This window comes from Arvicola amphibius, chromosome 3, assembly GCF_903992535.2.
Source record: "Arvicola amphibius chromosome 3, mArvAmp1.2, whole genome shotgun sequence".
Taxonomy (NCBI): Eukaryota; Metazoa; Chordata; class Mammalia; order Rodentia; family Cricetidae; genus Arvicola; species Arvicola amphibius.
Window position 1 is genome coordinate 79,427,521 of NC_052049.1, and position 13,492 is coordinate 79,441,012.

At 39.0% G+C, this 13,492-nt stretch overlaps 1 protein-coding gene across 1 annotated transcript in view; it reads right to left on the reverse strand.

Moving 5' to 3' along the window:
* Cntn5 (contactin 5) overlaps positions 1 to 13,492 on the reverse strand; it is a 481,109-nt gene that overhangs the window by 247,784 nt on the left and 219,833 nt on the right. Inside the window, exons 9-11 of the mRNA XM_038322119.1 lie at positions 13,337 to 13,473; positions 8,734 to 8,863; positions 6,326 to 6,476 (exon numbers count right to left, since the gene is read on the reverse strand). Of these exons, the coding sequence (XP_038178047.1) occupies positions 6,326 to 6,476; positions 8,734 to 8,863; positions 13,337 to 13,473 (418 nt within the window). The remainder of the gene's footprint in view (positions 1 to 6,325; positions 6,477 to 8,733; positions 8,864 to 13,336; positions 13,474 to 13,492) is intronic.

Here is a 13,492-nt window from a genome sequence, read left to right on the forward strand (position 1 = left end):
GGTCTAGGTCTACAATCTTGATTCGGTGACAGGTCTTGGAGCAGGCATGAGTGGACTCTTTCTGCTGGCTTTTAGTGTGATTTCAGAGATTTACCCTTCAACAAATTATCGATCATTTCTTTGTTGTTATTTTGCCTGTCCTTTTTTAAAGGTTCTCACTATGTAGGCTAGGCTAGCCTCAACTCTTGTGCTTACTGCCTTGGCCTCCAATTGCTGAGGTAACAGGCTTCCTGATCATTACTTAGTTTCCCTCATTTCTACTTGAAGGGATGTTGTGTCTAGAAGTCAAGAATGTATCTATCATCTTCATTTCTAAAGTCATGACCATGACTCATTATTGGTTTTTCTGCTTTTATTAGCATCTTAAGGAGGTTGTCCTATACAGTTCAATTTTTCCTCATTCTAAGACATCTATCCGTAGCCCTACAATAGTAAGTATAAGATGTCTTTCCCTTCCTCTCCTGAATTCAGGGAAGTCACAGGAGAACACTTGTGGGTGACAGCACACTGCATGTTGCCAGCAGCCTTTGAGTAGTCAATCTTATGAAGTCAGATGTCACCTTCATTTTCTTTGTGATAAATAATATTACTTGGATTATTTCATTTCCCTAAAAAGCAGAGATTTTAAGTTAAAAGGGCAATAAGTGACATACTCTTGATAAATCAATGCTCATTTACCCTTATTATACAACCTCTAGATGCCAAACAAAAAAAGAAGATACCTAGGGTCTGCATTGTTTTATGTTCTTAATATATAAAAGACACTGTCAATGAGAAAACAACCCAACAGCGCGTTCATTAACAAACACAGCATGAAGGTAGAAGTAGGGGGTGGAGACAGGACCCTAATTGTACTCATGAATTCCTCTTCTTTCCCACAAAGAGTAGGAAGACCCACTTCCCCTGCTGTAACAGTGTCCTGTAGAGCTTTTATGAAGAATATATTTCCCCATTTGTCTGTGAGTCAATAAGTGAGTATGATCATTGTTGTCCAATAAACGCAACATGAATTCCCAGAAGAAGTCAACTAATAGGTATTTCAAGTACAATTCTCTATGTGTGTTAAATGAGGAAGTAGAAGAGTTGGCCATTAAGAATGCCTTTGGAGAGCAGGGGACTGAGCAAAGGACTATGGACAAGTCTTTCCTTGACTTCAATTGCACAAAGAAGCACTTACCCTGTGGCCTGGCTCTCTATACAATACCTTATTTACTAAGTTTTGCTTCAGAATTTCTTAAGCACTTATATCACACTTTACTATCTCTGTAAACACTATTTTTTTTTGTCTAGAAATAAAAAGTCATACTTGAACTACTTTAGAGCTTTAATACTTTTAAATAAGGTTTAAACATCTATAACATTTCTATGATGGCCCATAACAGCTGAGACAGATGCCATTGAACAGGAAGCAAAACTGTGTCTCAGCTCAGAACCTTGTATTCTTCTCTCAGCCAAGCTGCACACAGAAAGTAGGGAAGTTTAACATGCAATAATGAAGATTTAATGTGTGTGCACTGCTGGAGTGTTTCTGGATGATTATATTTTAACAAAAGTTAATGGCCAAGTAATGGGAATAATGAGCTGGAGTGGAAATTCAATAGGAGCTTGATGAACAGAACAAGCTTGTGATAGTATAGTGGGGAAAAAGGGTCCCATGCAGTCTCTGTGCAGAGGACTCCTCAACAGCATTTATTTCAACAGGAAAATGGACAGAAGTGATTATGAAACCTCAGTTAATGTGTGCTGATAGACCTCAGAAATGATGTGCTCAAACCTGGAGCTATCCTAACATGTGAGGGGGAGGGGGAAGAGAGAGCAAGGGAGGGAGAGAGAGAACCTTTTAAAATGATCGTGATAAAAACTGTATGCAGACGGGGTGTGGCATATGCCTGTCTATGCACATAAGTGTGCAAATGTACATACATATATATACATATATATATATATACACATATATATATATATATGTGTAGGGAACAGTGGTTGATGTTATGTTTATACTTCCACCAATTAAATTATTTTTACATTTAGTCATTTACTTTGGTTTGTAAGTGCATGAGAATTTGTGTTCAATAGTTCATGTGTGGAGGTCAGAGGACAACTTGCAGGAGTCCATTCTCTCCTGTCACCATGTAGATTGTGAGGATGGGTCTCAGGTCATATGCTTGATGGCATGTTCCCTTACCTGTTGAGATATCTCAGTGGTCTTCCACCATAACTATTGACACAGTTTCTTTTTCTGTACTTGGAGCTTACTAACTGACAACTTCCTGGACAGTGAGCTCCAGAAATCTGCTTGTCCCTGCCCACAAACTCTTACAACACTACGGTCGCAGGTGTCACCAGAGTCAGGCTTTAATGAGGGGGCTCAGGAATGAACCCAGGGATTCTGGTTTGAACAGCAAGTATTTTACAACCGAACCACTTCTGCAACCCCTAGGATTCCCCTTGTAACTTCCCAAGATAGTCATGGAATTTTCTGTAGACTATAGAACTGATGAAAGTGAATATTCATATCTCTGGTACAGAAACCCTATCAAGGCACTGAAGGAGGACGAGGTAAAGGAGAGCAAGTGGTGAGCAGGAGGTTGGGCTGAAGAGCAAGTGCATCAAGCAGGTGACCAAGTACCACAGAATAACCTGAATAATATTTTCTTTAGCAAGACCATAGTTCAGTGGATAAAGACAAATCTGATGAGCTAAGTACAGTTCCCAAAACTCATGTGGTTAAAAAAAAACTGATTCCCATAAGTTGTCCACTGATCTAAACACACACACACACACACACACACACACACACACACACACACACACACACACCAATGTTTTAAATGTCTTTTTCTCCTAAATACTGGAGAAAGAAGTGGTTTGGAAATCTACCATATTATTCATTGAAACATGGTCTCAGTTTGTAGAGCATGGAACTCTTAGCCCTAGGATCTTGGGTCCGTGCCCCACGTTGGGCACCAACTTAATTATGATTAATAAAAACTCAGAAAGAGAAATTTGGGTTCAACCTGAAGGTCATAAAAGCATAACGGCCAGCCACTGAATCTCCCCTCAACCTCAGTCCAAAATATAGACTTTTCCTTCAGGAATCTCAGAAAGAGACTGTGTCTGAGAGCTGATTCTTCCTGTTTTATTACCCTCTCTAGGGCTGGTATTAAAGGTGTGCACCACTTGGATTAAAGGCATGCACCATCCGGTTTCTATGGCAACTACTGTGGCTACTGGGATTAAAGGTATGTCTATAAGGCTGACCAGTGGTTTTTTTCTCTCTGATCTTCAGGAGAGCTTTATTCATTAAAAATACAAATGGAATGCCACTACAATTCATAAGAGAAACTGTTCTTACCACTAAAGACCCAAATATCAATGGTAGAGTCATCATCACCTCTGCTTGTTCTACCTCTTCTCTTCCTCTCCAGGCAGAAACTGAACCTCCCCAATTTTTAATAAAACTTGCGTCCTAACATGTCATATACCTACCAGCCAACTTACTTGCCATATAGCATTTCACTCAATTCTTACAAGCCAACAAAATTACTGTTTATTTCCAAGAAGGATTGTTTATTTAAATTTTGTTTTCATGAATATTTTCCCTGTGTATATGTATGTGCACTACATATGTGCATGGTTCCAGCAGAAGCCAGAAGAGGGCACTAAATCCCACAGAACTGGGGTTCTAGACAGGTATGAGTCTAGAATACTCATAAATGGTTTACTTCCCATTCTATGTGTTGGGAAGTAAACCTGGGGCCCCTGTAAGAACAGCAAGTGCTCTTAACTATTGAGCCATCACCCCACCTTGCAGTTATAAGTTTAAACAGGAAGTAGGTCCATAAACGGAAGCACGAGCAGGGAAACTGAGACCATTTATCACACACGGTAGAATTCTGCTACTTAGAGTAGGAAAGTGATTTGCAAGGTGTGAGTGCCCCTGGCTAAAATAGCCAGCACCGTTACAAGTGGTGGTGAGATGGATGAACCGAGAAGCTGTTCTCACTGACCAGTCATTATGAGCCCAGGGACACAGACAACATCTCCACAGACCAAATAAATAAATGCTCACAGAAGCTGAGATGACTCAGTATGGTAACTCATTGTCCATTGGTGATATTCATAGTTTGCTACTATGCCTACTTTGCTGCTGTTCTAGGGATTAGACAAAGGGTCTCCCATCTGCTGTGTGCACTGAGCTTCACTGAGTCATAATCGATCACATGCTTCCTTTTAAGTTTGTTTATTTTTGATCAAGGTCTCACTGCACTGCCCAGTTTGGCCTTGAATTCACCCTTCAGCCCAGGTTGTCCTTCAGTTTTTGATCCTTCTGGCCCAGCTATATCGATCAGTCTCAGATAGGGAAGGCCACTACTTGTCTGTACACAGAGGCAGTGTGTAGACTTAAATATATAGACTGAGAAAGACAGAACGTGGGCAAATCTTGTTTTTCCTTGAATAAGTAAAACATAAATATTTTACTTTTTAGTTTTTTTTCCTGAACAGCATTTCAGTGAGAAGTACCAAAATTTGGGAATAAATGGGGTACCTGGGCTTGAGGTTAGCATCCATCTTGTGACCTGAGTACTTAGGGGCAGATACAGCTGGAATAAACTGTGCCTTTCAATTTCTAGGAAATACTAAAACCACTTTGTTTCTATTATTGTAACAGATAATTCCTAAGTCTGTTAATATTTGCACTCTGTGAAAATAGGTGCTACCCAACTTTAAACTCACAGTGTGGCATTTCTGAAGAGTCGATGAGGGTGAGCATTCATCTGGTGAACTATAGCAAACAGGAGAAGGCTCACATGCTACCTTAAAACATAAAACAAAATAAAGCATTTCCAATAGGACAGCTTATATCTCTGGACAATATCTCCAAAGATAGAGTACATTCAGAACACATGATAACCTTGCAATGCAAGTTGTTTGTTTTTAACAAAATTTTCCCATTTTAATAAGTAGTACATACTACAATTCTTTGTTTCTGTGGGGGATAAGTCCCCATAATGAACCATAATTTAATTGATCCAGCCAAAGGAAATACTGATGTAACAGTTTGTTATTCACTTCCTCAAAAGACAGAATTCTCTTTCAAACCAAAAGCTCATTCCAACTCCTCACATCCATGTGATCATCCTATCCAAGCAACAAAGGCCTCTGTGTCCTACCTTAACTCAGTTATGCAACAAATCTCATCTGAGACTGTTGAAATCACTGTATCTTAGACTTGCTAAGACACCACATTGTAAAGAAATTTCTCTAAAATTTAAAATTATTATAAAGTCATTTAAAAGATTATTCAGCGAGACAGAATATTTGAATTATGTAAGTATATTGTACTTACCTCTGAACATGCAGAACTTGTGAAACTCCTTATTTTTATAGATAAGGTAAATACAAAGTTCTTATACAATAATATATGCCATTATGTTTCCATATCAGATGTTTTTATCACATCTCAATAATTACCTTCAACATCAATGGTTAATGACAGCAAAGCTTTGGACTTCCTAGATCAGCCCAGAAAAAAGACAGAGTATAACAGGATGGGATCATCACATAATTTGTCTCAAGTTTCTATTGTTTTACTACTGTGATATTCTTTTGTTTGCCTTTTGCTTTCCAGAAATAAATGTGTATACACTGAATATTCTTCTACACATTTCAAAGGTGCCTATTGCCATCAAAGTAATCTGGTTTTATTTTTCACTGACATGATTAAAAACAGAAAAGGCAGCACTGATAAAAATACCACATGGCACAAATTTTTTCATAAAAATAACCATGCAGAAGACACAGAATATGTTCAGATTATAAATACCAACATCAAACAAAATCACAGACCATAAAATGATCAGAGACAATATGTAGACCATCATAATGCTAAGCCAAAGTGAAAAGCAAAAACAATTAGTTTTATTTAAAATGTAGTGAAATTCTACTGCACAGCAAAGGAGTTGTGCTACATTGTTAAAGCAAGCTCCGCGATTTTAGGATCACATATAAAAAAAATCACATTTCAACTAGTTTATGAAACATGACATAAGCTCCACAAGACTCATATATACTTAATGGGTGTCATTTGAAGCTTCCAAAATATCTGATGTTAATGACAGAAGTGTGAGGAGGTATCTGGGGGAGGTAGGGAACTAGCAGGAAGAGGGGTCAAGGATGACGAGAGGTTTGTAGGAGAGAAGGAAGCATGATGATGAGATGATACTTGCACGTGTAGTGATCTGGGTGAGCCCATGACATCACATGCTGATAAAAGAAGTTTATTCTGATGTTAAGAGATTGAAGTGCAAAATCAAGTTCTTACCTTTTGTTGGCTCTCACTGCCTTGTCTCCCTTCCTCCAGGAGATGGTTGGCTTGGGAGCACCCTGTGGTTGACACTCTATGAGGACTTCCTGGTCTTTGGTGACAATTATTGTTTTCTTGACCTGATTCAGTTCAAAGGAGGGTGGAGAGGCTGTGGCAAAGACAAGTAATTTCCATCAGAAGCAGAGCTGAGAATTGTTAGTCCACTCTTGTATTCAACTCATTTCTTGGGCACATTATTCTCTTAAAATCTCATGAAAAAATATATGGCATTAGCACAAAATTTAATTTGTTATTAACTAACAAAGCTCTTGTAGTTAATAATAATGAGAACATAATGTGGAATCTACAAAAAAATAGTACTTCAGTAAATGACAGCCTTGATTTATGATCACCGAGGTCAACTGTGAAAGGCTGCATGCCACTTAGACATGGCTTAGGAGATTGACTAAGAGAGTCACTTTTGAGTTTTTGTGCAGAGATGTTGTAAGTTCCAGAGACGACAATTAACATCTTTTATTTCCCAGCTTATTTGACGTAGCCCGCCTCACTTTACTTCAGAATTATACAGAAGTGACTGCAGTTTTTAAAGAAAATATTTTTTTAAAGAAATGGAGCTGTATGAATTTTAACTCAAAAAGTTATTTTATTTATCTCAATTACTCATCTAAGTGTGAACATTAAGACTTACTATACTTATATATATCAAGATCACTTTAACTATGAAATATGCATGTGTACAGCATTTGAGTGAGTCATTGTTTATACAAACTGATTTTTTGCAACACTCTCAGAAGTAATTTTTGGTTATGTTAAAGCCATATAGTGCATGACATGACAGTATTAGAATGCAGTATGTATTACAATAGAGTGTGGCAAAATACAGAAGACAGATATGGGAAGATTACAGGTAACAGTTTTGGTTGCCTCCTGGGCACTTGATTCATAACAGATACTTTTGAAAGTATGTCTATTGAATAAAGGGCTTGAGAATATTTCTGGGAAAACTCTGATGTAAGTGATGCCTGAATCAGCCTTTCAATTCTGAGATGCTGGACGATATGTTGACAAGAAAATGCATTAATATTTGATTTGTTAAGATGATGGAATTGCTATGGAATCCTCTATTAGCTATGTTTTTTTTTAATGTGAAACAATTTCAGCTGTAAGCATTCATAACTGAGTAAGTATCTATGATGTGTTACATTTAGTTTACATGTAAGAAATTCCCTTTCAGGTCCCCAGAGACCATCCATTTCCCCATAAATGTTATGCTCACAGAAGTTAGCAAAGAGTAAGGTTCTTATGTGCATTGGAAAGACAGAGTGCCAAGATCACTTAAATCTCTCTCTCTGTACTACAGTCATCCAGAACAAAAGCTTAGGAAGCCAACTGAGTGCAAGAAAGCAAACTCGGTGTTCATGCCCCTGCATGCTAGCATTGCTCAGGGAAGTCTGGGCGAAATCTTCCTGACACTGTTCAGGAGAGGACTGGAGTTCATGTCCAGGTGTTACCTTAGCAAAGGCGGAGCTTTTCATGCTTGCCCTCTGGGTCCCAGAAAGGCTTTTCTCTCCAATGCAGAACATAATACCAGGTGCCTATGAGAAGTGGGCTGTTCACCGTGGTGTCACATACACAGTGATCATCAGAAACCACTCGGGAAACCATTAGCATTTCTATGGGAATAGCACAGGCTGAACAAATACTAGGGTCTTTGTCCTAGTTAGCTTTGTCAAGTTGAATCAGCCTAGAGTCCTCAGAGAGGAAACCTTGGTTAAGAAATTGCCCAGAAAAAAATTATCTGTATATTTTGTGTATGAGATTGTCATGATTAATAATTGATATATGCCAGCCCAGCTCACTGCGGGTGACAGCATTCCTAGACATATAAGGGCTGTATAAGAAAGCTAGCTAGGCATGAGTCCATTTGAGCTGGTAGGAAGCATCCCTCCATAGTTTCTGCTTCAAGTTCTTGATTAAGTTCTTGTCCCGATGGACTGCGACCTGGAAGTGTAAGACAAACCCTTCCCTCCTTTAAGTGGCTTTGGTAAGAGTGTGTTAACACAGCAAGAGAAAGGAAACAAGAGTAGCCTTCTATACATACTCAAGGCTATCTCCTGGGAAAATTAACGTATGCTCCTACATGATTTTATTCCATGCCATATCAAAGATATATTGTACCAGACATTTAAGATGAAGACTAAAGTCATACACATAAACATGGTGGGAGAAACTGCAGAAGGGAAAGCTGCCTTCAAAAGCTTACAAGAATATCAACGAGATACAGTGCTTCTTTTCATGACATCAAATAGGTTTTAGGTTCACATCATAAAACTTCACTGTAGTAAAAAATGGGTAGGAGAAGAATACACACTTCTTTCCTGTTTATTTGCTGAGCAACTGCATACCTAGGATCTTCAGTTCAGCACTGGCATAAATAGCTCCATATTTATTCTCAGCCAAACACTGATACATCCCAGCATCTGATTGATTCACACTATGGATCACCAATACTCCATTAGCTGTGTCCACTCTGCTCTGTAATGAAATGAAAAGAAATGAGATCTAGAAAACAGCTCAAGCCAACCATCTACATAAAATCTTGGGAAGACACCCAAAGGAGGTCTCCAATTAATGCAGTTAAATAAACATTATTATGTAAGTTAATTATTTACTACATTATTATGCCTGTCAGAGAAATTACGACTTTTTGCTCAGTATTTCTGCTTCTTTTCTGAGCCAATTTTGTTTGGTAGATTAGTTGAATTCAAGAGAAAACCCAACAGAGAATAAGTTGATAGACATTCCTTTTACAAAACAGATGTCGAAACTAGGTGCAGTCTGGAAAGGATGGAGAGTGTCAAAGAGAATGTAGGTAAACAAAAGCCCAGGTCATGTCAATGGTCCTGTGTCCACCTGGCCAGACTTTGACTCTTCCTTCTTAACAAAGGAGCACAGATTAAGAACAACAGCAATAACAGCTATCTTATAATTAGGTTTTATACAATATAGTTGGAAAATACAAATTTCATTATTATGGAGAAGTTTTTAAAAGACAGACTTGGCATGTATAAATTGAGAAAAATCAAGGTCAAAGAATATATCTAAAGGAAAAGTGTACATCTCAAAAACAAATTTTACTATTAAAATGTTAAATATAGAAGCATCTTTTAAACTTAGCAGTGAGCATATCATTAGGTTTTAACATCTTTATGAGCAGGGATTCCATTATTAATCATTAGAGATGTCAAGTAATTTGATGCCATTTTCAAAATAAACTGATCCACTCAGCAAAAATAATATCTGGCAAGGAGATTTGTGTGGCCTGGATGTTGAGAATAAAAGATCTGACTATCCATGGTAAATAAGATAAAACAATGGTCTACAGAATGAGAAAAGATCTTCACAAACTCCACATCTGACAGAGGATTGACCTCCAAAATAAAAAAAAAAAAACCAAGAAACTAGACATCAAAATCCAAATAATCCAATTTAAAAATGAGGTGCAGATCGAACCAGAGAATTCTCAACAGAAGAAACTCAAATGGCTGAAAGACATTTAAGGAATTGTTCAATATCCTTAGCCATCAGGGAAATGCAAATCAAAACAATTCTGAGATATTATCTTACACCTGTCAGAATGGCTATCAAAAATACCGATGTCAGCTTATACTAGAGAGGATGTAGAGTAAGGGGAACACTCCTCCATTGCTGCTGGAAGTGAAAACTTATACAACCATTTTTGGAAATCAGTATGGTGCTTTCTCAGATAATTGGTAATCAATCTACCTCAAGAAGTACCAAATTTGGTATATACCAAAGGATGCACATTCATACCATAAGGACATTTGCTCAACTACATTCATAGCAACAATATTTGTAATAACCAAAATCTGGAAACAATCTAGATGTTCCTCAACTGAAGAGTGGATAAGGAAAATGTGGAACATTTATACAATGGAGTATTACTTAGTGGTGAAAAACAATGACATCTTAAAATTTGCAGACAAATGTATGGAACCAGAAAAAACCATCCTGAGTGAGGTAGCCTAGACCCATAAAGACAAATACAGTGTGTACTCACTTGTAAGTGGATAATAGACATAAGCAAAGGATAACCAGGGTACAATCCTCAATCCCTGAGAAGCTAGGTAACAAGCAGGACCCTAAGAGAGACATGCATTTAAGCCCCTGGGAAGGGGTAATAGATAAGCTCTCCTAAGTAAATTAGGGAGCATGGGAGAAAGGGTAGGGAGGGGTTAAAGGGAAGAGGAGGAGAACATGAGGGAACAGAATGGTTGAGCTGGGGAAGGGACAGAGAGGGAGAGCAAGGAGGTATCTTGATATAGGGAGCCATTATGGTGTTAAGGACAAATCTGGTGCTAGGAAAACTCCCAGGAGTCCACAAGGATGATCTTTAATTAAGAATCCTAACAATATTGGAGAGGGTGACTGAACTGGCTTTCCCATGTAATCAAATTGATGACCACCCTAATTCTCATCATAGAACCTTCATCCAGTAACTGATGAAAGCAGCTTCAGAGATCCACAGCTAAGCACTGGACTGAGCTCCTAGAGACAAGTTAATGAGAGGGAGGAGAGATTGATTATATGAGCAAAGGGGTCAAGATCGTGATGGGGACACCCACAGAGATAGCTGACCTGATTTAGTGGGAGCTCACTGACTCTGGACTGGTGGCTGGAGAACCTGCATAGGACTGAACTAGGCCCTCTGAATGTGGGTGACAGTTCTGTGGCATGGGCACTCTGTGGGCCAATAGCAGTGGGACCAGGATTTATCCCTAGTGCATGAACTGGCTTTTTGGAGCCCATTCCCTTTGGAGGGATATCTTGTTCAGTGTAGATGCAATGGGGAGGGGATTTTTCCTGCCTCAACTTGATATGTCCGACTTTGTGGACTCCTAATGGGAGGTCATACCTTTTCTGAGGAATGGATGGAGAGGAGTTGAGTAGAGAGGAGGTTGTTGGGGGGAGTGGAAGGGGAATTGTGGTTGGTATGTGTAGTGGTATATTATTTGTATTTTGATGAATAAATCTTGCCTGAATACCAGAGTCAAAGCTAAAGTCACTAAAAGTCAGGCAATGGTGACACACATACTTTTAATTCCAGGATATGGGAGATAGAGTCAGATGTAACTCTGTGAGTTCAAGGTCACCCTGAGCTATACAGGATCAATGCAGAAACAAATCCAGTTGGTGGTGGCTCATACCTTTAATCTTAGTCTTAGGGAGTCATAAACCTCCAATCCCAGCACTAGAGGGAATATAAAATGGGAGGGGAGAAAGACTTAGTCTACTTATAGGTCTCCCAGTCTTGGTAAAGGTAAGACTTCTCTAATGGCTTGGCTGCTTTGCTTTTCTGGTTTTCGGATTGAACCCAAATGTCTGTCTCTGAGCTTTTATTATTCTTTTATTATTCATGTTACAGGAACGTCAATGAAAAAAAAAACTTTTAAATAAAGTTCCAGGAGAGGTTCTAAAAAAGCTGCAGAGAAACCCTGTCTCGAAAAACCAAAAAAAAAAAAAAAAAAAAAAATTTTCAAAAAATTTTCAAAAAAAGTATTACTTGTCCTAGGAGGAATCCCTAAGAAAGTTAGTGAGGAAGAGTTTGTAAACTGGGACCTAAGTTTGCTTTTATGGCTTTGTATTCTATCTGGCTTTTTGTGTAGGTTTATTTTCTTTAGGTTTAACTGGCTTCAGAATAAGAGAATGCGAGAGCTTAGTAAAGCTGTAGGAAAAGTCTGACTAAAAAGAGGAAGAAACCAAGGTTCCAGGAGGTAAAAGTACACGAGTCAACTTGGTAAACTCACAGCTACCTGACAGGACTTCATATGCAGTTCAAACTCTGCACACACCCTTTGGTTATGAAGCCTGAACTGCTCCTCCTCTGATCACCCTTTCTGTGAATGCCACAGCCAAGGGAGAGAGGCATTGAACTGGCTCCCTTACAAGGAATCATTGTAAGTCTGGCACACAAAATGTGTTTAAACATATGCAATAGAGTTACTGAAAAGACATTTGCTAGGTTTGCACATCGCATAAATGGCACTTCCTAGAACAAAGGCACCACAATTCTATTCTAGTTTTTCTTCACACAGAAAAAGTAATCCTGTACCCAAGGTAAGTTTCATCATGTGAACAATGGGGGCCACAAGCTAGATGGTAGTTAAAGGTCAGCTAGAAATGGCAACGAGGCTATGATGATCAGTGATATTTTCTTATGAATTTATAGGCTTTAAACAACTCATATAATGTACTTCTCCAATAGTAATCAGATAGTTAAAATAACATATGATTTTTGTATATTATATAGGCATATGTACACACATATCAAAAGACAAAAGAGGAGTATTTTGTGCTGCATGCCATGTATACTGGCTAGTTTTAGGTCAACTTGACACAAGTTAGAGTCATCAGAGAGGAGGGAGCTTCAACTAAGAAAATGCTTCCATAAGATTGGGCTGTTGGTAAGCCTGTTAGACATTTTCTGAATTAGGAAATGATTGGAGAGGGAATAGTTTATTGTGGGTGTGTGCATCCCTGGGTGGTCCTAGGTATTTTTTTTTTTTTCGAGACAGGGTTTCTCTGTGGCTTTGGAGCCTGTCCTGGAACTAGCTCTTGTAGACCAGGCTGGTCTCGAACTCACAGAGATCCGCCTGCCTCTGCCTCCCGAGTGCTGGGATTAAAGGCGTGCGCCACCACCGCCCGGCTTCTAGGTTTTATTGGAAAGTAGGGTGAGCAAGTCAGGATGAGCAAGCCAGTGAGAAGAACTATGGACTCTGCATCATCTTCTGCCTCCAGGTTCCTGCCCTGCTTAAGTTCATGGCCTCACTGCTTTGTATGAGGGACTATTATAGGGAACCATGAGAGAAATGTACCTTTTCTTCCCAAAGTACTTTTGGTCATGGTGTTTTGTCTCAGCAATAGTCACCCTAAGTAAGACACCATAGTTGTTAAATTACCAGGCAGAGTTTGAGTTCCCCACAATACCTGTGGCATGAGGGGTGCTCCATTCTTCAGCCAGCGGTATGTGGGCCTGGGCTTGCCAGTCGCCTTGCATTCCCACTGCAGAGGACTCCCACTGTCTAGCTGGGTATCATTCAGTTTTTGTACCCAGTGTGGGTAGGCTGTGAGCATTTAAGCAGA